Here is a 24,907-nt window from a genome sequence, read left to right as displayed (position 1 = left end):
TTATTTGACCTACATAAATACATAAATAAATAATACTTTCAGCAAAAATTAAATAACCAAAAAAAAAAGAATAAATAAGCAAATAAATAAGTGATGAATAAACAAATACAAAATTGCAGTAACAAATCAACACATTAACAACATCAACTTTGGAAAAAGCACAGCCCTACTCACAAAACGACGGGCTGTGGAGATACCTTAGCGTGATACAGAGCCGCCACCAACGAGTCTACTTGTTATGGTAACATTAATGTGGCACAGGTTTCTAGGTCCTATATTGCTTATTCGCTACATTTAGTACTACCGCTTGCCCGGCCCGACCCGACCGACAACGCTGGCGGCAGATCAGCTGACGATCATATTGGCCGCAAGCCGTGCCTTCCGCCAGCGGCGCAGCGGCGCCAGCCCTCTCACTCGTCCTTGATGGCCTCGATAAGGACGTGCAGGATCTCGTTCGCGCAGGAACACCCGCCTGGCTCCCGCCGCGCCGCCCGCCACCCGCCGCACCTCGCAAGGTGTAGTGGCCTCGGGTGCCGCGGGACGCTTTAGTCGCGCCGTCAGGCCGTCAGGCCGTCAGCCGTCAGGCCGTCTCCCTCACTGCGAACCGAGAGACCGAGACCAGGTTGCAATGAAGCCAGAGACGGGCAGACAGACGGACAGACAGTACCTGCTTCTTTGCCTCCTTCCAAGAAACGCGAGTGGAGAGCGTGGCAGACAGGGTTCCACAGAAGGGTCGGGCAATCACACACTCGACTTAAACGTGTTACGTATTTATTGAACTAGAGAGCATAAAAGGCCTAGTCGACTTGGCGGCCATGCGGCGGCCGCGGCGGGGAGTTCCCCTCGCGAGGGACGAGGACAGACAGAGGGAGAGATCGCGCGAGGCAGAGCGAGACAGAGTCCGGCGCGCTGACGACGCATGAATGACTGTCGCTGTCCTCGGCCGCTCGCTTGTAATCCTAGCGTCCTAGCGTCCTAGCGCGGAGAATCTAATTATGTACAAGAAACCGCGCCGCGCAGATTCTCACACTAGCATACATTCACACACGCTCACACGCACGCAGACGCGAACGCGCGCGGGCACGGCGTACACTGCCGTCTGGGGCAGCACGCGGCCCGCCGAGTGCACTTTGCTTGAGCAACAAGTTCGTCACGAGTTCGTCACGAGTTCGTCCCTTCGTGTCCGTTACAGCGTGCAGCGCCATCACGGCGCGGCCGTCGACGCAACTGTCGCGGCGTCCAGGCCGTCCAGGTGGCCCGGGTGGTCCGGGACCACGGCGTCAGCTGGCTGCCCGTTGGTGCCGTTGGCGCCGTTGGCGCGGCCCGTCCTGCCCGACCTGCCGTGGCCGCCGATGCGGTGGTTGTGGTACGGCCGGAAGTACTGCTGCTGCTGCGCCTGAGCCAGGGTCGCCTGGGCCTGGGCCTGGGCCGCCTGGGCCGCCTGGGCCGCCTGGGCCAGCGCCTGGGGCCGGTGGTTCGGCCCGCTGCCGACGGGAGTCAGCAGAGAGGCGGCGGGGGCGGACTGCACGGACTCCTGGCTGGCCGCCTCCTGCTGCTGCGGCTGCTGGTGGTTCGGATAGAGCGGCGAGAACGCCTCCTGCTGCGTGCTCGCGTCCCCCACTGCAACAGACGAGTCTTTGGTAAACGACAGCCTCCCCAGTGAGGACGACCTTCCTCCAACGCGACCTACCGTAGGCGGGCCCGCCGCCCAGCGGCCGGTAGTCGTCGACCACCTCGTAGCTGTCCCTGTCCCCCGCCGCGTCCCCGCCGCTGGGCGCGCCGCCGTCCAGGGACTGCGACGGCGAGGAGTAGGCGTCGTAGGGCTTGGCGTACGAGTCGTAGGGCTTGGACGAGTAGCTCGTGATGGGCTGGCGGCGGTAGTAGGACGACGCCCCCGCGTGTAGCGGCACGTCGTAGCTGCTGGGCCGCTTGTAGGAGTAGCCGTAGGGCGACGCCTTGGACGAGTACTTGGAGTACGACGGCGGGGCGGGCTTGAAGTGCACCTCCGTGAACTGGATGGGCTCGATGGCTTCGTGGTACCTGGAGGACCAGAAACACGACGGGCGGTCAGACACGCGCGGCTCGGACGCCGACGGCCCTGCCCGGCCCTGCCTGGTGTACTCACGCGTAGCTCTGCTTCTGCTTCTTCCGCGCGCGGTACGAGTCGTACAGCGCGACGGCCAGGGCGGCGGCCGACATGAGGAAGGCCTTCTTGGCGAACACCAGCATGGCGGCGATGGCCACGAGGGACATGAGCGCCGTGGGGATGAGTGCGGCCAGGCGCCGCGAGATGGCCAGCAGCAGGGGGAAGATCATGCCGGCGCGGTGGCCGGTGCGGCCCTCTGCGACAACGAGAACACTGTCATTAGCAGCAGCCGGGGGATGATTGGGATCACGCCCGCGCGGCTGCGCGGCGACCCCTGCAGCCCTCCACGACGTCAACAAGCACGTCGTCGTTAACACGCCGCTCGAAAAAGGCAACAAAACGGCGCGTTTCTAACCGTTTACGCGATAAGCGCGGTGCTGCATCGCATAATTGCAGGGCCGCCATTGTCACCGCGCGCACCGCGCCACCGTCATCGCCGTGCTCCACGCGAGTCCTTTCTCCCTTTCCCTGCAGGGCCTCTCCAGGGCTGGCCGCCTCATCAAGGGCCAGTCCAGGCGAGGCCAGGGCGTGGCCGAGGCGGAGGGGGCGGAGACGGAGAGGGCGGCGTCGGAGAGCACGCGGAGCAGCGACAGCGAAGATGATGAGCCGAAAGTGAAGCTGGTGTTACGCGCGCCGCGCCACCTCCTCGCCTACAACCTAATGGGCGACTGCCATGCGACACGCGGCACGGCACGGCATGGCATGGCGTGGCTTTTCCGAGCGAGACGCACGGCGCCTTGGGCGTGGTGGAGCTTGGCGGCCCGCAGCTTTCTTCGCGCTGAGCGGCGCTGCCCGGCGCTGCCCCTAGTCCCAGTGGCGCCCTGGACTTGCCCGCCGAGCGTCCGCGGGCCCGCGAGTCCGCGAGTGAAGCCGATGCGTGGCTAGTGCGTCCTGCTGGCCTGCTGGCCTGGTGCCGCGTGTCACGGTTGCAGTGGAGGCTCCTCCGCTCCGCCGTTCCCACTTATCAAGCCCGTTCGTTTGGCTCCGCGCTCCACGCTTCGCACGCAATACGCCACTCGGGCGTGTTTCCGGACACCGACACCGACGCGGTCCCCGCTTCAGCGCCAGCTCGGCGTCGCCAGGGGTATACAGTAGATCGGCTGGTCGCGATTCTAACACAGCTCCCTCCCGTCCGTCAAAACTGAAAGCCAATTTGGCCCGCCTTTGGGGTGTTGGTGCCTCAACGGGCCGACTCGAACGAACGAGGCAGCTTTTCCAGAGCGCGCGGTGCGGGGGCGCGGTGCACTTGGCGGGCTGGCCAGACGGAATGCAGTGCAGGCACTACTCGGTCCGGCCGGCCGGCGCATGCACTGCAATGGCGGCAGTGTCCGGTGGCACGCCACGCACGGCACGCACGGTGGCGGTGTGAGGGTCGAGATCACTTTCACCACAAGTGTGGGATTGCGTGACCACCTGACCGGGCGGCGCGGCGGCGGGCGCGGTGGCGTGGCGAACCAGTGCAAGGCGAGGGCTGCGAGTCTTCGAGGTCGACATCAAGGCCAGGGCGACGGACGGGCGGCGCGCCAGCCGAGGGCCGCGTTGGCCAAGGACGAGGAGACCGTGTCGCGGTGTCACTCTACGCCGTGAAGGAAGCGAAGGGCCCCGGGGCAGAGACGACCTACCAGGAACCAGGAGGAGGCAGGCCGAACGGCCGAACCGGACGTGCCTTTCAAATATCCCTGCCGGGAACACGAGTTGCACCGACAGGCCCCCAGCGGCCCTTCAGGACCCTTCGGGAGGCTGGATCTTCCAGGACGCTGGAGGCGTGTCCGCGTGTCCATGTTCCCGAACCCCATCCAGTCCGGCACCGCGAAGCACTGCGCACCACTGGGTGCGGCGTGGCGTGGCGTGGCGCAGCCCCGCCATAAACAGGAACCGGCTTCATCGAATTGGCTGCGCCCGGCGCCCGGCCGCCATGCCGCCATCCTCGACATCCTAGACCAGCGGCCGGCAAGGCGGCAAGGCCGGCGAGAGCAAGCCAATCACTGGCGAATAAATTCCCCTGCAATGCAGCACTCCGCCAGCCCCGCCAGCCCCGCCAGCTCCGCGCGCGCCGATGAGCGAGGAGCGAATGCGCACAGACCTACATTTCCCGCGGGTGCCGCGAAGGGAAGGTGCCGAAGGTCGCGGACTCGCGGGTCCTATCCCACCGCCGCGGCGCGTCGACGCGTTCGGAAACAAGAAAGTGGAAGTGGACTGCGTCGACTGCATCATTAGGCGCGGACGGGCGGACGCGCACAGCCCGGGGCGTCGTCGCGGACCGCGGACCGCGGACTGCCTCACTGGCGGCACGTGCGTACGCGGCGCCCGGCAGTCTGAAAAGGGTCCGTCGCCCTGTCTCTCTCGCACCCCAGCAGAACGCCCGACCCGGCGTGAGTGGAGTCAGTGATGCTGTTTCGCGAGTCAGTGAGGCCATTTCTGGAGCGACCGAGCGACAAAACGGCCGGGTATCAGCCTGCGGGCGACCGTTTCCTCCTTTCAAGTTTTTAACTGGTAAATAGAGGAATAGGTAGGTCAAATGCAGGCCGAGGCACGACGCGGCGACGCGGCAGACATCCCGTGGACCGTGGCGGCATGGGAAGCCGACCATCCAGGTCCTTCTTTAAGGCCGCTTAGCGGAGGAATCCTGTGCAATGAGAAACCCTGCAAACGCCCCGCGCATAGGGTGCAGTTACGGTGCGCCACCTGCTGCTGGCCTTGCTGCCCAAGGCGGGCCCAAGCCAGGCCGGACTGGGCGGGGACGCGACGCTAGGCATGTCGGCGGGGAACATCTTCATTGGCAGAAGACAAAGCGTCGTAAACGCCGGGCCGGCTCAGCGGGGCAGGAGAGCAGCGCGGCAGCGCGGCAGCACTCCAGCGCGGCAGCCCACTAACGGAGAGCGGAGTCACAGTCCGTCCCAAAGCCCAAAGGCATCGCGGTGCGGAGCAGGGAGCGGAGCAGGGAGCGGAGCGGAGCGGGGAAGTTTGCCGCCTGCGAGGTGGGCCGTCCCGGCGCGCAGGGCTGCGCTCGTGTCGCATGGCGGCCCACCTCGCAGGCGGCCCGCTTGACTGGGCCAGCGTACCGCCCTGCCGCTCGCTGCTCGGCGTGCCATCATGGCCGGGCCGAAAGTAAAAGCCGGCGGCGGAGTGGCCGGGGTCCACGGCGTCCATCCGTCCGTCCGCCCGCCAAGTGGGTGTCATTACCAATGTTTTCCTGCTCTTGTCTTTGGCCGGCACGCCGGTCGGCACCGGCCGGCAGCATGGCCGAGGCTCGAAAGTAGGTCCGCGCCCCGCGCCCCCCGCCTGCCGGATTATGAGCTAGCCGGCGTCCTGACCGGCGTCCTGGCCGACGTCCTGGCTGCTTGGTGGCTGGGCCGCTGGGCCGGTGGGGAGTAGAGCCCCGAGCGTGTTTAGCCAACGCATTAGTGGCGCCGAAGAGAGCCGCGGGCACGCCGGGCACGGCGCTGGAGCCTGGACGGCCTGCCTGGACCTCGGACACCTGGTAGTTTGCTCTGTCTACACGCGAAGCGAGCGCGCGCACAGACGCATTTCGCACTGCTCTGTCTCTCTCGCACTCTCGGGGCGTACCGCAGGGGTGCGAGAGCGAGATGGCACGCCTCATCGGGGATGGGAAATGGAATTCGGCGCGGTAGCCGACTTCTCCTTCTCCCACGCGTCGGAGCGGCGGGGCCACACAGGCAGGGAGCACGATGGCGCCCGGCCACGCCAGGCCACTGTCTCCCTCGCACTCAGGGTGCGTTCGGCCAGTTCGGCAGGGCGAGAGAGACAGAGCGACGAAAGCACAGTTCGGACTGGTTCGGACAGCAGCCCGCCGGACTGGCGAGCACAGCGAGCGCTAATGGCGGCCCCGCTGCATGCATGCTCTGCCCGCCCTGTCGCCTGCTTAGCGCCGCCGGGAAGCTTCTAGTGTAATGGCACGGCTCACTATCAGCTGCATCAGGAGCGCGGCGGCGGGCGCGCCAACCCGCCGGGCCCACACTCCGAAAAGAAAATAGGCGGGGGCGTGGCCGGCGTGCTCGCCTCGCCGCCACTCTGCTTGGCTGCCAGCATCGCCAGGGCGGCCACCGTTGCGGCGCACATTACGCTCCTATTAGGCGGCCGGGATGCATAACACCGGCCGGTCTTTTTGTCTTCACGGGTGTAGTGGTACAGTTGCGCGCCAAATTATTGCCCCGATGAGGAATTACGCGGCAAATCACACGACCCGCTGCAGGCGGCGGAGCGGCGGACCGCCTAAGTAGTAGTGTGCCCCCCGCCGGGCCGGGCCGGACCGGGCTGCAGGCTGTTTCGTCGCTCCGTCTCTCTCGCACTCATAAGGCACCCAGTAGAGGTCTGAGTGACGTCAGTTCTGTTCGGAGCCAGCCCGCCGGCTGGCCTAGCATATCCCAGCGGAGTGACTCCCCTCTCGTCCGTCTGTTTGGGTGGCTGCCTGCTCGCTGCCTGCCCGACCCTTCCCTTCGGCATCCTATCATTAAATATTCCCAGTGTGGATGAAAGTGGCGGTCGAAAGGCAAAGGCGCCGTGCGCGGCCGTGCCGCGTTGGGGTAGGGCTGTCTGCAGAGCGACTCGCGGCTCTCGTCGCCCTGCCTTCCTCGCACTCTTGAGGCGTCCCGTCGGGGAGCGAGAGAGACAGGGCGGTAAGGCGCAGGGCGCAGCGCGGCGACCTAGCGCCAAATGGCAAATACGCGCAAATCCAGGTCCAGCGGGGGAACGGCCGGGGAAGCGACTGTGCGACTGCGACTGGCAGCCTGCCCGGTGCACTCCAAAGTATGGAGGCCAATTTGAGTCCCGTGGTTGGTACCCACCCGGACGGCCGGGACGGGACGGGGCCGGCGGGGCCTCTTCCGCAAGCCAAGACCGTCAGTTGGCGAACGAGCCTGCCCGTCCGTCCGTCTGCCCGCTCCGCACATTTGGGCGCCTCCCTCCGAGGTGTCGTAAACAACAAAAATCATCCTCGCCGGAGCCGCACCGCGGCGGTACAGTCGGGGCGGGGTGGGGCGGGGCGTACGTGCCGCCAGATTTACGGCCTGAAAAGTAAGTGCCGTCCGCTTTATGGACAGTCGCATTCGCATTCGCGTGCAGGTACAATGTACATCCCGCCGGCGAATATAGACGCCGAAACGGGCGTCTGCCGTTTGCGTTTGGCGTTGTTGTCTTCCTCGCTGCTGGACCGCTGGACCGCTGGGCAGGCCTCTCCGTTGTTCACACAGACGCGGCAGATGAGTTGGCGGGGCGAACGGGCGGACGGGCCTGCCTCCCCGGCCATCGGCCTGGTGCCGCCTGGTGCGGCACTGTGGGGCAGGTCACGGCCAGTCACGTCTCCTTGGCGGCCTGGCCTGCCCTTCCCGCGGCGTGCAGCCGGTCCACGCCGTGCCGCGGGCCGTACCGGCGTCGACCCGCCACGCCAGTAGGCACCAGTGGGCACCTGTCGACATGATTAGCTCGGCATACTGAGCGAGCCCCGACCGGACGGGCCCTGCCTGGCGCCAGGCCCAGGGTCCGAGCCGTCCAAGCCTGGTCCAAGCTGGCCCGGCCCGGCCCGGCCCGGGTTGCGCTAGCAGCAGCTGCTCCGCTCCGCTGCTCCGCTGCTTAGCATGCGATTCCTCGTTGTTTGTGTTGTGGCGTTTTTGTCGCGCCGCCGTGCCGACGCCGACCGACCTCGTGGCTCATCGCCGCGGAGTGCACCAGTGCCGTATGCAAATGGCTTTGAAAGTGCACCAGGACCGTGTCGTTCTGCTTGGCGGGGCGGGGCGGAGCGGCCATCCTCAACGTGCCGCCCCGTGGCTACACGGCTACACGACGAGCGTGTTCCCCGGCCAGTGTTAAAGGGCTTCGATGATGGACGGCGGCACCTGGCACGGCCCAGGCCAGGCCTAGCACGCGCCGCACTGATTGAGGGAAACCCCGAGAGGCGATGCACCTCCAGGCTCGCCGCGGGACTGGCACACTGGCACGGCTGGCACGGCTGGAATCGTTCCAGCTGGTTAGCCCGAAATAATGGCCGCGCCCTCCTCCGCACTCTCCGCACCTGCAGACCGATTCCGAGAGTCGCTCCGGCCGCTCGTCCTCTCTCGCGCCACTGCGAAAACGCCCCGTGAGTGCGAGAGAGACAGGGCGACGAGAGAGAATCTCCGTCCGCTGCAGGTGCGCGCCGTTTCGGGGATGGCGCGATGGCGTCACGGGCTTTGCGGCGCTTTGCGGCGCGAGGCTGTCTGTCTCTCTCGCACGTCGTGCCGCGGTCACGCTGCGGGAGAGAGTGAGAGAAGGAGAGCGAGTGATTCGTGTGACAACACCGGAATGATGAGACGAAATACAAAGGAAGGGGCGTGGCGGCCGAGGCGGGCGGCGGAATGACTAAATGACTGACGGGGCCGTGTCTCCTCGCGGACAGGACGAGAAGACGCACGCTGCAGTGCATACCCGACCCGGGCTGGGCTTCATGGGTTGCCTATTCCAGGTCGTCCAGTCCCGTTGCCGATCCTTCAGACTTCAGAGACTGGAGGGTGCTGCATGGTGCTGCACTGCAGGGACTCATCGCGAGGATGAGACCGCAACGGGGCCGCAGTGCCTTGGCAGTGCCTTGGCAGTGCCTTGGCAGTGCCTTGGCAGTGCCGCACCGCACAAGCCGGATCGGCCATTATTTCGCCAACAAGCCGAACAAGAGTGCTATTGTTAGCGCGAGGCGTCCGTCCGGGACGGGGCCGGGGCATGCCGGGGCATGCCGGGCCATGCCGGGGCCGCGAGGTGGCAGGGGGCGGCCGGGCCGGCGGGCCGGTGTTTGAGCAGCCAGCCAGCCACGCAGCCAGTCAGTCAGGCAGGCAGCCGCAGTGTTTGCTCTGCGACGCTCGCTTGTTTGAACGCCGCGCTCGAGTCCAGCACGGCAGGCACGGCAGGCAAGGCAGGGGCCACGCGCCAGAGAAATGGAATGTCACACGAAGCGCATCACGCGCTCACTCACTCAGTCTTCCAGTGCAGCCTGCAGCCCGGCAGCGACGAGTACATCAGGGGAATCTATTAACTCGTCACGGTGCCTTTCTCTCTCGCACTCGAGGCGCGACCCGTCGAGGTGGGAGAGAGACGGAGCGACGTGTCGTGGTGTGTGAGATAGCTGCTCGCTTTTACGAGCTGGGAGCAGAGCGGGAGTGACACTGCGACGCCTCGCCGGCCTCGCCCCGCCCCGCCCCGCCCCTCGCGACAAAGTGGCTCCTCGCGTGGCGAAACGGTGGGAAACGAGTGGCGGAAACAGCGGCCGTGTCGCCAAAGCGCGGCCGTGGACGCAGTGCGACGAGTGCAACTGTGTTGAGTGCGTGAGTGCACTGCACTGTCATTGTCGGTCGCCATGTAAATCCAGCCTGCCCCGCCCCGCCCCGCGAGTAGGCTTCCTCATTCTAATTTATTCCGGCCTGGTGGAGTGCAGCGCCATCAGCGCGCTCGCACACTGCGCGCGTTATCGCCCTGGCCCGGCTCGGCCTTCCTGGACTCATCCACGGCCCCTTCACCTCGTTCTCTTCCCACGACGCGCGAGTCGGGTCCGGGCGGCCGAGGTGGCCGGGGCGGCCGCGGCGGCTGGCACGGTCTAGTCCGGCCGGCCGGGCGCGCGGCTCGGAACCCTCGCCTCGCCATAACGCTTTCGAAAGCAAAATCTGGAATCGGGGCACGGCCGTCGGCACGCCGGCGACGGCGGCCTGCAGGATGCGCGAGGCTGGTGGACGCCGCGGACGCGGAAGCACTCGGCAGGCGGAAGCGAGCTGAATCGACCCGAACCGAAATTAGACGCCGAACGCGCTGCGCACGGCGCGCAACGCAACGCAGCGCGTGGCCGGCGACACCAGAAGCTTCGCTAATTCGTGTTTTTCCTCGGCCGCTTCGCCGCTTCGCCGCATCTCCCTCCGCCGCTACCGCCGCTGCCGCTCCGCCTTCGTTACCAGAGCGACACTCGTGCGGATAAGTGGCGGTGGGCGCTGCAGGCCTGCCTGCAGCCCGGGCTCCACGCGCTGCCTCTGCACTTCGCCGACTGCGCCGACTTCACCGCAGTGGCCTGCTCTCTGCTCTGACTAAGTGCAGCCAGCCGGCTGGCTACCCCTTTGCGCATTAAAAAAAGGCCCGACGAAAAAAAAACGCGCACACAATGACAGTGACGTGTTTGCTTTCTTGTCCGCGTCGAGGTCCCCGTCGAGGTCCCCGTCTTGCCCGGCCGCGCTCGCTCGGGGCGCCGCTGCACAGTGGCGCGAAACGCCAAAAAATGCGACATCGTGCGACTTAAAATAATTTTCCGATCTGTCTGCGTTTTTCACTGCGTATGGTCATTTTATGATGTTCTCTAGCAAAAGAAATGATTTCCTAGTAATAGCTGGGCATATGGAGCTAAAAATCGCGAAAAACATGAAAATGTTGTACCAAAATCTGCCATTTTTTTCACGTTTTTTGCCCGTAAAACCGACATTTTTTTCGAACGGGCAACTTTTCTCAACAGATTCTGAAAGCCAAGGACAAGGCCTACAACTTTTGTTATGGTCGCAACGCTGTAGCGAGGTCGGCCATTCGACTTTTTTGGCGTCAAAGGTTTTTCTTTCGTAAATTTAATTGGAAAATTATTCCTATTTTGACAAGTTTTGTTATTTTTGTGCCCCTGCGGTCCGTTTTACGTCCCAACCAGTTTCAATTCATCCAATCAAGTTTATATGAACCGGAAATAGATGTAACGAGGCAACACAGACCTCAGGGGCACAAAAATAACAAAATTTGTCAAAATAGGAATAATTTTCCAATTAAATTTACGAAAGAAAAACCTTTGAGGCCAAAAAAGTCGAATGGCCGACCTCGCTACAGCGTTGCGACCATAACAAAAGTTGTAGGCCTTGTCCTTGGCTTTCAGAATCTGTTGAGAAAAGTTGCCCGTTCGAAAAAATGTCGGTTTTACGGGCAAAAAAACGTGTAAAAATGGCAGATTGTGGTACAACATTTTTATGTTTTTCGCGATTTTTAGCTCTATATGCCCAGCTATTACTAGGAAATCATTTCTTTTGCTAGAGAACATCATAAAATGACCATACGCAGTGAAAAACGCAGACAGATCGGAAAATTATTTTAAGTCGCACGATGTCGCATTTTTTGGCGTTTCGCGCCACTGTGCGCTGCGCTGTCGCTGGCGTCGCCGCTGCGGGTCGTCGCCTCGTCGCGGCCCGGCTGCGGCGGCTGCGCCCGGCTGCCGAAAAGAAGGGAAGGAGACAAAGCGCGTGTGTCCAGTGCAGGTGCATCAAGTGCAAGGCGGTGCACCGCCCGCTGCAGTGAGAGAGCGCGAAGCGAGCCGTGTAACGCGCTAGCGCTCTAACGACCCCACAGGGAGAGAGTGAGAGAGAACGCGGAGAAATTAAGTCGGCGGAAAAGCAAAGCGTGGGTCGAAGGCGGATCGCTCTTTTCGCGGCTGTTTAGTTTAAACTGACGAGAGCGCCTGGCGGGTGGGCAGCCCGGCGCGCAGCGGTGCGCTCGGGCACGGCGGCGGCCTACCTCGCAGGCGGTCTCGCTGACTCGGATTCCACTTTCGATGTTCCCGCCAAGTTCTTAATTCGCCTGGCACGGGCATTTGGGCAGCCGGAGTGCCAAACTGTGGTGTGTAATTACAGTACCTGTCGAAGCGCGAAGGCGGCCGTGTTTTTGCGCTCGTGAAACACACGGAACTACGTCATCCAGCGCGGCCCCGGTTCATTTTCGGCTGGAGTGCCTTTCGTCCCGTTTGGGCTACGTTTTTGTTTTTGCTGTTGTTGGTTGGCAGTGCCGCCACTAAACGCCGATCGTAATCTGACTGTGGGCGCACCGCGCGCACTGCGCGCACCGCGTGTGCTCCCGGGGCCGCCGCGCCGCCCGCCACGCCGCCACGAGCGCAAGGAGACAGCTTTCCGGACCGATTGCTGGCCTTCGTCTTGCCTTCGTCTCCCCCCGTGACCCACAGTACACCGCGAAAAAAACAAACAAACATAACACAAATAAAACATACACCATTCAGTATCCGACGACACACACTGTAGATGTATTTATTTACATTTTGAGACAAATAGAAAGCAGAAATTTTTTCTTGGAGTGCGCACGAATTCCAGGTACAAACAGGCGTCCCCAGGGTTCACAAAAGTGAAATGGAGCCGAAAGTTCGGTCGTCACAGGTGGAGGCAGGAGCCGCCTCCTACAGTGTAGTCGCGCCCGGCGATCGCGTGCGCGGCGTGGCGTCGCTTTGGCGCGTGGCTTTGGGAGGCGGAGGCCGGGGAGTCGGGCCGGGCCGGGCCGCCGTGGCCGCACTGGCTGGCGTGGCCCTAGTGACACAAAACCCACGACGACGTTCTGGACAATGAAATCGCCGCGCGAACGCGTGCGTGCCGCGTGCGTGCCAAGACATGGCCGAGGACAGTGTGCCGACCGGCAAGCGCTTCAGATCAGCCCCGCGACGCTGTCTCTCTCGCACCCGCGCGGGACGCCCTGGGAGTACGATGAAAAGAGAGAGACAGAGCGGCCGGGTCTCTATTCGCAATGAGCCCGCTGCAGACGATGGGGAAAACGGATTCAATCAACGACGAACGCGCGCTGGCTTATCTGTGGCGGTTTCTAAATGAACTGCCGACTGTTTCCGAGAGTCGTTATCGTCGCTCTGTCTCTCTCGCACCTGCGCGGCAGGCTCCGCGAGTGCGAGAGAGAACGACTCGCGGAATCAGTTGGCTGCGCCCGGTGGGCGGATGCAGCTTCCTGCCCTGTGCCGCCCTGTGCCGGACCGGACTGGAAGCTCCTTAGCAGCAGGCCGCCGCGCCGTGCCGCGCCACGCCGCGCTCCGCATGCACTACGAGCCCCCCGCGGTCGTCCCGGCGTCCCGGCCATGTTTTACGGTGGCGGCGCGGCACGACCGGTGCTCTCGTTGCAGTTTTTGCCGCGGAACGGCAGAGCGCCCCCCACCCTGGCCATGCTGGCCGTCCTCCTCGTGAGAGATTTCCGCCGGTGTGTTTTACTGCGCATACGGCCGCGATATGACGGCCAATTAAAGGCAGACTCTCCTCTCGGTGCTTTAGTGCGCTTAGTGCGAGTACGACTGCAGGCTGCTGATTGCTCGCAGAGCTTTCGTTGCTGTGTCTCTCTCGCTCTCACGGCGTGTCCCGAAGGGGTGCGAGAGACGCAGAGAGGAGCACTGCGGTGAATAACAAGGACCAACGCCCGGCGGTGCGCGGGTACGCGTCAGTGTAGTGGACTGGGTCGGGAGTGCGCTGCCACACTGCTACTGTGGCAGTCGGACGCTCGGCGCGTAACACGGGGCGCCAACTGAGTGGGAGAGAGACAGAGAGAGGTGGCGAGAGAGGCAATGAAACTCCGCCGCACGGGTCCACTGCCAACACTTGCCGCACTCGGATTGGAAAGTCGACATCGCCAAGATGTAAATAAAGGGCGTGTTTATACGCAGTAAAGGCGGCGGACTGGCGGACGGGCGGCGACGAAAACGAAACTGTGCAAACATAATCCGCGAGATCCGGATGCGTGGCTGCGTGGCTGCGCGGCGAGGCGAGGTGCGTCTAGCTCGTCTGGCGAGTGGAGCGGAGTGGAGTGGCGGAGTGGTGGGGAGAGTGTCATTACAAACCAGTGGCCGGCGGCGGGTCGGCCCTGTCCGCCGCCTGCTTCGAATCGACCCGCTTCCGTCGCCAAATACGCGACAGTTATCGACTTGCGATGATGACGACGAGGGCGGTGACGCGCGGAGCCCGCGGCCGCTTCGTTTTCCAGTCAGGAATGCTAAGCCGGGCACCGCCAAGCAGTGCGGTCTTTTGTTTTCAATTGAGAGCAGCGAGCGAGCCGGGAGGGTTGGCAAGCTCGGCCGGCTGTCCGTTTTGGCGCCAGGTTGGCAACCCTCCACGTACAATAGCGGCTCGGCCCGCGACGGATGGCACGGCGCGATATCGATCGCTCGAACCACGCCTCAAATTAGCGGGAAAAAAGACAAACGCTTCAACAAACAAAGGGAAGCGACGCCCCGCCAATTTCGCGAAATTCATTAAAAATGCAGGGCGGGTCGCGGCGGATGCGACGGATATGGCGACTGATCGCTCTTCTTTCTTTTCGGCGACGGGGAGGGTCCTGGGCGAGGTCCTGGGTCCCTCCTGACCCTGCAGCCGGCCCACCTCCGCGTCTGGCGGCGTGACCCTCATAAACGGTCGGTTTCTCCGGCGGGGCGTCAGCTCGGCGTCAGCCTCCGAGCGCGCTCTACAGCGGTGCAGTATGTAGCGCGTTAGAATGGCCAAGTGCCTGTCGGGCCGTGTGTCGGCAGCATTAGCGGCAGCAGTCCGGTGCATTCAAGCCTCGTAAGAGGCATGCCTTATGGACTATCGTGCGCTCCGTGCGCCGGGCTCGTGTGCGTGCCATGGGAGTGCGCACGTTACTCTAAGCCGTACTGCATCTCATTACCGATACGCTGGTCGCACATGCGAGAGCCGAGCGCGCCGCGACTCCGCCTCTCCCGGTCTCCGCGGGTTCGAATACCGGCGACGTCCGACTCCCCTTTTTCGCCGTCGGGACAATGCACTGTCCTGCCGGGCTTCGCGCGGACGGCCGCGCCCTGGCCGCGGACACGCCCGGCGCATTCTCGCGTAATTTTATTGCTCTATTTAGTCTGTTTCTTTTTGCAACGTTTTACCGTTTAGGCGCGCGCGGGCATTCCGCGAACGCGGCGAACGGAGGGCGAGGCGAGGCGCGAGGCGCGAGGCGTGTGCCAGGGACGGCTGCTGGCTGGCTGCAGGGCTGGCTGCAGGGCTGGCCGGCTGCGCGGGGCGGGCTGGCCGCTGGGCCGCTGGGCTGCTCCCTGCCTGCGCCTCGGCAACGTACGAGCGCAGATCGGCGATAGACGAAGTGTGGCGAGCAATAAACATTGGCGCCTTATTTACGACAAGGTGCTCGTCCATTGTAGGAACAAGGACGCCGCCGCCAACTTCCAGGCCGGCGGAAACACACACTCACACACTCACAGGATTCGCAGTAAAATAATAAACGCATAAAGAAAAATAGAACGGGACTGGATCCGTGCGGCCGGCCTGGTAGCGCTGCTGCTGCGCCGTGGCTGCGCTGTGCCGCGCGGCGGCAAGGCGGCATGGCGGCAGCACTGCCGAGGGGCCGTAATTTGCCTGGGCGCGGAAGACCGGACGGCTTCGGACGACTTGGGTGCCTCCGCCAGCTCCTGCTAGAGCGGCCGGTACTTTCGCCGTGATAAAGCCAGGGCCTCAGCCGGCCTCGGCCGAAGCGGGGACAAATTAGTCTCAGGAAGCGCCGAAGGGGGTCTCGGTGGACACGGACAGCCGCGCCCGAGTATGTGTGTGTGTGTCTGTGTGTGTGAGTGTGTGAGGTTCCGCGCCCTTGATGCGCAGGCATCGGATTTACAGCCAGCCTGCTTCGCTCAAGGCTTCGCTGCTAGCCCTGCTGGCCTAGGCCAGGCCGCTAGGCCCGGGCCAGGCAGAGCAGAACTGTCTCCGCCGCGGCGTGCGTGGCGTGCACACTGTGGGTGGCGTGCCGCGTGCGCCTGGCGGTCGCGTGCTCCCGTTCTGCCATTGGGATCCCCCCCCCCCTCGCCGCGTGCAGTAAGTGCGGAGTGGTTCACAGCGGTCCGGCCGGAATGTCAATGGCGGCAAAAACGAAAGGCGTCCCGAGGTGAACCCCTCAGGCCGACGGCGTCCCCAACCAACCAACCAACCACACGCCGTTAAATCCGATCTCCCCGCGACGCTCGACCGCCTTGCATCGATGCGCGGATTTATGGGACATCGAGTGAGCAAACCACTTTCAGGGGGGGAATACGAGACACCGCGCACGCGCGGGAGAATTCGAACACAGACTTCTCACCTGAGGTGGCAACGCCTGAACCAAAGCGAGATGACTGTCCGTTTGATGGAGGGTAAGTGTGGGTATCACCGCGCAGCGGGCCGCCTTTGTTTGCTGCCACACTGCCACGTCCGGCGGACGGGCTGCCAGAGATAGCACTGGCGCGGCGCTGCAGACTCATTCCGAGAGTCGTCTGTCTCTCTCGCACTCATAGGGAGCTTCGTATAGGTGCGAGAGAGACAGCGACGAAGGCGACTCGCGGAACCAGCCCGCTGTAAGGCATCCTATGCAGACTGACTCCGAGCGGCGCGCCATGTCGGGACGTCTCTCTCGCACCTCTATGGTGCGCCCGGCGAGTGCGAGAGAGAGGAAGGCCTCCCGCTCAGAGTCCGTTTGCTGCTCCTGCTCCGCTTGCCGCGATATCAGATCGTCTGGCTGACCGGGACGGACCGGGATTAGTGGAGGGCGAAAAGATGTGTCCGATGAGACGGCACTGGCAGCGCTGGCAGGCTGGCGGCCACGCGCCGCCCCGCCGCCGGTAACCACACCGTAACTCCGGACGGCCTGCACGCCGCGTGTGGTCTGCGAGGGCCTCGCCTGTCGTCCGCGCGAAGCCTCAGCTGCAACTTCAGCCAGCGAAACAGAGAAATGGAGAGCGGCCCAAAATCCGTTTCGTGTCGCCGTCGCTCCATGCGCCGCGTGCGGGGAGAAACGCGCGGAATCGCCCTGGACGCACGAAATCTCGAAATTTCGCTCCCCGCGCGTTCTGCGAATAACGTGTCGTCGAGAGGCACAGAGAGAGGCGGGTCTAAAGCAACAGATGAATGGGACTCGCTCCTCCTAGAAACGCAACGCGGAACAGAAGCCCCTCGTCCTGAGGATCGACCAAGATTAATGGCACCCGAAAAGTGCTATTTCTATTTCTGTTCCACCCCGTGCGCCGGCCGTGCGTGCCGCCGCGTCGTGCGGCGTACAGTCACGCACCGCACCGGCCCCAACGGCGGCAGCGAAACACGAGAACCGACCTGCGAATAGGAGCCGCCGTAGTGACGTCGCTATTGGCAGCAGGCTTTCCATTAGCGGCGCTATCGCGCTGCCGGTCGACACCTCGTTGGTTAGGCCGGGGCGATAGACTGCCGATAACGTCGGCAGGGTTATCGGCAGCTTTTGTCTGTTTTGTCCGGCAGGCCAACAGGGGGCGGTGCAAGGCAAAGGTAGAGCAGCAAGCACGCTGTGTGACAGGCGGGGACCTCAACGCGCGGCCAAGCAAGAGCGCCGAAACGGAATGGGGTTAGTTCGGAAAACAATGCACAGTCGCATTCGGCTGTTGGCCGTTGTTGCCGCTGCTGCCGTTCGGTAGCCTTTCGGCCGCGACACGCACACACACACACACACACAGCGCGTCTCCATGGCGACCGCCGCGTCATGGTCTATTGTCGCTGCGCCGAGACAAGTAGTGACTCGGCCCGGTATCCTCCCATACATTGAGTGGTCTACTTGTGTGCGCCGCGCGCTGGCCGCGCGCTTCCGAGGAGTCGCCTCGCCGCGCTGTCCCTCTCGCACGCAAGGGCCGCCTGGGCCGTCCCGTGAGTGCGACAGAGACGGAACGAGCTCCCTGCCGGCTTTGTGCCGTCAGTGCCGTCTCCCTCCAGCCCAAGCGGCCCAAGCCGGCCGTGTGGCCCAACAGGCTGGCAAACGCCGCGGATGACGTCCGCGGAGCACAATAAGTGCCCGCGCTGCATGACCGCAAAGTTCACTCCACACCAACCACCATCATTTTACTCTTGGCTTTTTTTTAAGCGGTCTTGCTACCGCTTCTAGCTCTGCATCCGATCCCACTCATCCCATCCCATCCACCCATCCATCCATTCAGCGCGCTCGGGCTCGGAGGGGACTGCATGGTCGTGTTGGTCGTCGTCGTCTGTCGTCGTCCTGCGCCGCCGCGCCGCGCCGCCGCGCCAGTCCCCACTCCTCACAGCCACCCCCACCCTTCTTGCCCCCTCTCTGCCCGGCCTCGCCGGCCGGTCCACGGCAAGACCGCTTTGCTAAGCTTGCCTTGGCGGAACTTTTTAACAGAGTGAAGGTGTTGGGTGCCGCGTGAAACCGACGCGGCGATCTATTTGGTTTATTAGCCGACGCATGCAGGCCGTGCAGGCCCCGAGGCTACTCCACACCGACTATATCTAACTATATCGAGCGATGCAGGGCAGGCAGGCAGGGCACGCCCTGCAGTGCACACGGTGCACACCTCACCGCAGCCGTCCCTTGCACGTTACGCTTTGCACGCCCTTCTCTGCTCTCGCCCCGTTACCCCGGCCTGCCCCGGCCGCGCTGTCTCTCTCGCGCACTCCTGGGGTGTCCAGTGTGCCAGTGTGGGTGCGAGGGGGACAGAGCCAGACAGAGCAGCGTTCGTTCGGAATCGGACAAGTGCTGCAGCGCCCCGCCTGCGACCGACCGCGGAACCAATTCCACGCCTGCTTTGCTCTGCGGGCGCCGGGCAGTGCCGCCGCCGGGTGCTTTCGCGCTGTTTGTTATTACTCTTTTCGGCTGCCAGGCTGCCAGAGCGAGGAGAGTAAAAACTGGCCTCATCGGTCAGGCTCGTGGCGAGACCGGCGAGACCAGAGACTCACTCGGCACTTGTCAGTCAACGTCAGCACGGCCGGCTGTGCGGCCCGCAGCGGGCAGGGTTACACGGCAACCGAATGACACGACGAGAGAGAGGAGGGAATCTTCTTTCATCCGCCCGGGCATGGCCGAAATTGACCGGGGCGGTTCGACTAAGTCCCGCGCCGGGCGGCGCCGTTTGTGATTTGTTTTTCTAGCAGTGCCGGCGAACGGTGCGCTATGGTCATCATCTTCCAAAAGGCCGGGCGGCTGGCCGGGCGGATTCTCGTTGTTCACGTGCACGCGCGGCGCCGCGCTGGCGGTGCTGGCGATGCGCTCCGTAATAGCGGCTACACTGCTATTCGGCTGTCGGCGTAATTCGAGTTAGTGCTTGCCGGTTGGCGCCGTCCGGCCCACCAGCCGTGCCCAAAGAACACGAAACGCTCACAGTGACGTCAAAATGACGTCAATAGGACAAGCTTTAGTCAAAATTTCGACAAAAGATAGCATCACTTCGACGCCATTTTGACTTGACTGCTTCGTGAGTGTTTCGTGTTTTTGGGGGTGGCGGGATCGACGGCCGGGACACAATGGCGTCGATGCATAAATTAAAGCGTCGAATCAACATCCACCAGCACGGGCCCGCAAAAAAGGAAGGTCGATTGGGGTCACAGAGGGCGGTAATGCGCCTGGTGACCGGAAGGGACCCGGACACGCCCAGAGAGACGTTCTCGGCGATCAAGACCACCAGGCGCTGCGCTGTGCTGCGCGGCTGGCCCACGGTGCTCAGTTCATGGTGGCGCCGGGACCGCCGAAGCCTGTGAAGCCCAACCCGAGCACGGCATATGCGTGCCAGTGCCATGCATTACCATGAACAAATGCGCTGGTCGCTTCACCGCGACCGTGTGTGTGTGTTTGTGTGCGTGTGTGTGTGTGTGCCTGCCGCATAAACGTGTGCATCGACGTCCGCATGCCCGGCGCCGTGATAGCCATCCGACATAGAAAAACTAATACTTGTCCGAGCGCGATGCGGCGCGATGCTGCGATGCGCAATTTTTCGAGCCGACGCGCCTCCCGCGCCGCGGTAAAAGTGGCCTCGGAGGCTAGAAAGCAAAAAGCTTGCCGCTGCCGTGGACTCGGTGCAGATTTGCATGCGAAGGTGCAAGCTGTTGCAGGCGGTTGCAGGCCGTTGGTTGTTGCAGTGGTGTGGGCAGCCTGGCCGTCCAGACAGTTGGCAGCCCTGGTCGGATCGGGGGTGGGGCACCGGCCATCAGAGCGATTCCGAAAGATTGTTTCGTGAGTCTCCGTCGCACTCATGGAGCGCGGCGTGGGGGTGCGAGAGAGACAGGACGGAGTGCGCCGGAGCAGCGCGAGCGACATGCGGCAGGCGAGACGCGCGGCCGTCCTTATGGCTGAAGACGGCATGCAGTGTGCCCGCTTACGGTGTGGTACGGTGTCTAACGCGAACCGCAAAAGCACACCCCACGCCCCTGTCGTCCTGCACCGCGCATGCCGCGCGCCAGCTCGCCGCCACCGTCATTTTGAGGCGGACGGCCACGGCGCGGCACTTCCACGAAGTGCACCAAGCGCACCGCCTGCACCGCGTGCACCGCGCGGCATTTGTCGTTACGGTCGGCTCGGCCGAGGCTCGGCCGAGGCTCGGCCCTAACACGTCGCGGTCTGCGTGCGGCCGGAGTGCGGCCCGGCCGGCGGTCCACACGATTCCATTTCGAATGCAGCCGCGGCCTTGCTCGCCAATGTAAGCACGCACGCGACAGCGGGACGCTGCGCCTCGCAGCGCCGGGGACAGGCAGACTCACGGGCAGGCAGCTCGGATTTTCTCCCCGGCAGAGCCGGCCGTCAGCCACAGCCGGGGAGCCGTATTGACACCGGGGCCGGGTTATTGAACAGTTACTGATTGTGTGGCTCGGCCAGCGCCGTCAGCAGGATGAGTCCCAACGGCGCTTCGGCGCTCTGTCTCTCTCGCTCCCCCTTTCGAAATTCGAAATGAGTCTCCAGGCCGAGCTCGTGCCGGTGCCGGACCATGCCGGACTCGGTGCCGCTCGGCCCGCCCGTTGCCAGACGTCCGCAGACGTCAGTCCGTCCGGGACCGGGACAGGGCCGGTCCGGGACGGTCCGGGACGGTCCGGGACGGTCCGAGACGGCGACGCGGGCGACCGGGTGACGCCCCTACCGCCCCCACCGCCCGGCTTGGCACTGCTTGGCGCTCTCGACGCCGTGCCGGCCAGCCGCGACGCCTTGCGAGCTTGGAGCGGCCCACTCGAGTGCTTTCCTCGGCTCGGCCAATATTTTGACAGCGTGACGCTTTGCGAGAGCTAAGGCCAATTTCTCTGCCAAAGAGGATCTTTAGCAGGGGACACCCACAGCAGTTTGGAAAACTGTGCGAAAACTTTTGGAAACGAGATAAAGTAGGGTGATGAATGCAGTTGCGGTAGAAACGCGTGGATCCCAGCATGTCATTTCACGAATTGGAACAAATTCAGAATGAAAACGAATGTGTGAAAGAACGTGGATCGGGTGTCGAACCCGGGACTTCCTCGCAGCACCGTGGCTTGCTACGCGCGCGGTCACCGCGGCTACTTACCGGCGGCTGCCGTGGTGATGTCGCCGTCGTCGAGCGCCAGCGCGGCGCAGCACTGCGCCAGGACGGCCGCCAACACCGCGAGCGGCTCCATGTCTGCCGTCCGCTGCTATCCGTACTGTCGTATTCCTGAGCCACTGTGCCTCAGCGTGCACCGCGCACTTCACCCGGGGCACATGTCGCAGGCCGGGACACACTTCACTTTGGCACTGCCTATTGCTGCACCGCGTCGCACCGCGTCGTCCTGCCGCTCGCCGCACTGCCTCGCGTTCACCGCGCCGCGCCGCACACAACCTCTCTGCTCCGCGAACCGCGCCAAACTGAACCGTGCCGGCCGGAACATCCACTAATAAACTCATTCTGAATGTTCGCCAAAAGAGGAGGACGGCGTCGCGGCGCCGCGCGGGAGCGAGTGAGAGGGGGCAGGAGGAGGGCGTCGAAGGGGAGGGGGCCTTGGGTGCGGCGGGGGAAGGGGAGGGGGGGGGGCACTGCAAGAGCGGCAGCACGCGGAACGACACGGCAAACAGGGGGGAGCCGACCCCTGCCCGGGCATGCCCCCTCCACACGCACACGTACGCAAACACACACACACACACACTCGCGGAGGGAAGTCCCGCTGCGGGGAGCGCCGTGCGGATAGGCCGTCCCGGCGTGCGCCCTGGCCCTGGCCGTCGAGGCCACGGTGGAAAGCGGCACGCCGACGGGGAGGGTTCGAGCGCCGTGGGATCCCCGTGACCCCCACCCGTGTGGAGACGCGCGCTTTTGTGCGCGCTGCATCGTCCGCGGGGGGCGCGGCCAGTCCAGGACAGCCCGAGCGAGCTCCCCGCCTAGGTCATCGGGGCGACAATGTCGACGACAATGTCTGCGAGCCGGCCGGCGGAACGAACGGCTGCCCCGGGCGGCCCTGGCTGATTAGCTCGCAGTTGAAACGGTATTTTTCAATTACGGCCGCCAGGGAGCGCTAGCGCCGGCAGCGCCGGCAGCGCCGGCAGCGTCAGCTGAATGCCTTCATTTGACACGCCCTTCTGTCGCTATTGGCCAGCCGTGACCACTATTAGCGATGTGTCGGGGCGTCGTGGCGTCGTGGCGTCGTGGCGGTGGGGCGAGAAAGTTAGATTTTCGGCTCTCGCAGCGCAGGGCCTCCAGCGCCCAATGGTCGCGCCGTCCCGGCCTCGGCCGTGCTGCTGGGCCCTAGGCCCTGGGCTCTAGGCCCGGCGTGACGGGCAGGTGCCGCTGGGGTCAGCGTCGCGGCCAGTGTTCATCCTTGAATGGGCGTCATCATCGGGGACCTTTGGTTGGACCCGAGGGCCGGTCGGCCGGCCGAAATCACGTCGGCAGGCAAAGGGAGAGGAGAAAGGCGAGAGGCCCGGACAAGCAGGGCAAGTGAGGCGACTCGGGGCAGCCTGGGGAACGTGGATGCTACTTCCCGGCCAACCCCCGGCCGGCATGAGGACAGGAGACAACGGACGCCCCGCGAGCCCCCACTGCGCCCGGCCAGCCCAGCTCCCCTGCGATAAAAAGTGTCGCCCGCTGCCGCCGCCATTCGGCCACGGCCGTTGGATGCATCATGGGAACGCCCTGTGAATTATTCAAAAGGACGACCCGTGCCTTCGAGGCTTCGAGGACGGAGGGCCGCACGGGGGGCCTTGGAGCCCACAGGGCCAGGGCCGTGCTGCGCGCCGCGCCGTTCCGAGGGTCGTTCAGAGGGTCAGCCCTGCACAGCGCCGCGCCGTACAAGGGCCCTGCTGGGCCATGCAGTGTAGGGCCATGCCCTGCCCTGCCCTTCGGCCCGGCCTGTCAGCGAGCATATGGCGGCATGGCGGTGCCGAAAGTCCTGCCGAAAGCGGCGCGACGACGGGCACGTCGTGAGAGAGGCGAAGGAGAGACTTTTGAAAAACGGGCTGGGAAAAGTAGAGGAATGTGCGAGTGCCTGCCGCTGTGACAAGCTCGGCAAGCTCGGCGAGGAGGCCCAGGCTGATCCAGGCGAGCGATTCCGAGAGACGCCGTTTGGAATGAGTCCCCCGGTCGTCCGCGTGGGAAGGCGGCACGCATTCGCAGTGATTGATTGATTCGCGATCCAGAGTCGTCGCGCCTGACCGACGCAATGCATATGGAATGAGGCTTCTTCCCGGTAGTACTTGCACTTGCACGACATGAGCCTCAACGAGGACGCCGCCAGGTCAGGGGCCGCCGCGGGGAGGCGCGCACTTCCAGGAGGCATCACGACGCACGCCGTTGGCGAAGGTCCACCCGCACACATGGCGCGGCGTCGGCGGCGTGCTTTGTGCCACCCTGGCTAGGCCCTGGGCCAGTCTGGCCGCATGTGGGTCGGGCTGGTCGAGCAATCCGACACCGCCACTCTCCGGGCTCGGTGACACCTGGTGGCGAGGCAGGGCGGTAGAAGCATCGGCTACACGCTGAAAAAAAAACTATCTACTTGAAACGATTGGAAGCAAGGGAACTTTGACTGCATTCGAACTCCAGTCTTGACGCACGTGCCACATCCGGCAGCGGGGCCCTGCGCCCTGGAAGGTCTAGTTCCCATTGTCCACGCCGCCGCCACGTCGGCGTACCGGCCATGCACGCCTCGCTGACGTACGGCGGCGCGGCGCCGCGACACACACATGGCGCGCACTGCACGGTGCAAACTAATCAGAGTGCGTGTGTGAGTGTGTGTGTTTGCCCCCGCCGCCTAGAAGAAAGGCGACAGGACAACAGGCCATACTTCCAGGCCGTGCATTAATCAAGCATCGCGCCCTTTAACGGTGCCGTGTGCCGCCCACGTCGTGAGTGCGCCGTGCATTTCCCGTTTACTGCCCGCGGTTTCACTCGGCTGTCACTCAGTCACCGCTGCTCCCAAAAGAAACCTTTTGTTGGCCCTCGAGCGTGCCTGGCTGCGTGCCTGGCTGCGTGGTGAACCCGGCGAACCCTTGGCGGCCCTGCACAAGGCGCAAAGCGAGGCGAACTGCCCCCTGCGGCGAGCCCTCAGCCCTGCAGACTGTCTCTCTCGCATGCACGGTATCTGGGTCCGGTGCGACGGGGACAGAGCGACGAAAGCGCTATGGCTCTGATGCACAATAAGGGCCCGGCGGGCAGTGCGCTCACCTGGCTCGCCCCCGGGGCCGCGGCGTCGACGGGGCGTCGACGGGGTGCCCGTCTGACACACATCCACGCGCTGCGCCGCGTTCCGCGTTCTGTGCGAGGGTGCGTTGTGCGTTCGCCAGGCAATCTCTAACGCCCCCCGCGGAGCCACGCCGCCACGCCGTGGGGCGGCCCTTGATTGGAAACAGGACACATGCCATTGACGCTGCATCCGCCGGGGACAATCGGTCGCAATGGCCTCGCATAGCGCTAGACAAAGTAATCAAGTCCTCATCAAGCTACTCATCAGGAAGTCTTCTTGGAGGAAGAGGCGAATTGGAGTCGCCCCGCCCCGCCGCGGCAGCGTGCCGAAAGGACGACTCGAAGCCGCGGTCAGCGAGGGCTTTTGTACGTCGTAGAATTTGGGGCTCAGATTATCCGCCGCTGACGCAGACTGAAAGCAGCATCGGCGTGCATCAGGGTCTCGATCTCCGATCGCCCGAAAGGATTCGTGATCCGGCCGGCCGAGCGCCGTGGCGGTAGGCAACCCTTGCGCGCTCCACACGGCCGTGCGTGCTCGCTGCCTACCGCCCAGGGGCGCGGCCGGCGCAAGCGAAGCGCCGTGGCGGTGGGCAACCCTT

The 24,907-nt window shown here is 64.0% G+C and overlaps 1 protein-coding gene across 1 annotated transcript; it reads right to left on the bottom strand.

Annotated features, from left to right (window-relative positions):
* On the bottom strand, positions 1–16,113 carry LOC117653196. Its single transcript, XM_034398696.1, has 5 exons — positions 16,001–16,113; positions 2,126–2,342; positions 1,691–2,040; positions 1,493–1,620; positions 1–9 (listed from the first exon to the last, which is right to left on the bottom strand). Exons 2-5 carry the CDS (start codon positions 2,314–2,316, stop codon positions 1–3), a joined length of 678 nt encoding a protein of 225 aa, XP_034254587.1. The 5' UTR covers positions 2,317–2,342; positions 16,001–16,113.
* Positions 16,114–24,907: the final 8,794 nt, after the last annotated feature.

Source organism: Thrips palmi, unplaced genomic scaffold (genome assembly GCF_012932325.1).
Source record: "Thrips palmi isolate BJ-2018 unplaced genomic scaffold, TpBJ-2018v1 HiC_scaffold_8, whole genome shotgun sequence".
In the NCBI taxonomy this organism is placed as follows: domain Eukaryota; kingdom Metazoa; phylum Arthropoda; class Insecta; order Thysanoptera; family Thripidae; genus Thrips; species Thrips palmi.
Note: the sequence above shows the minus strand (reverse complement) of the source record. Positions and strands in the feature narration are given on the sequence as shown.

Excerpts from the sequence above, each read along its gene's own strand:
- LOC117653196 (XM_034398696.1), bottom strand. The coding sequence starts at position 2,316 with ATGATCTTCCCCCTGCTGCTGGCCATCTCGCGGCGCCTGGCCGCACTC. Across the intron at positions 2,041-2,125 it reads AAGCAGAAGCAGAGCTACGC|GTACCACGAAGCCATCGAGC; the intron begins GTGAGTACACCA and ends CTGGTCCTCCAG. Across the intron at positions 1,621-1,690 it reads GGGCGGCGGGCCCGCCTACG|TGGGGGACGCGAGCACGCAG; the intron begins GTAGGTCGCGTT and ends CGTCTGTTGCAG.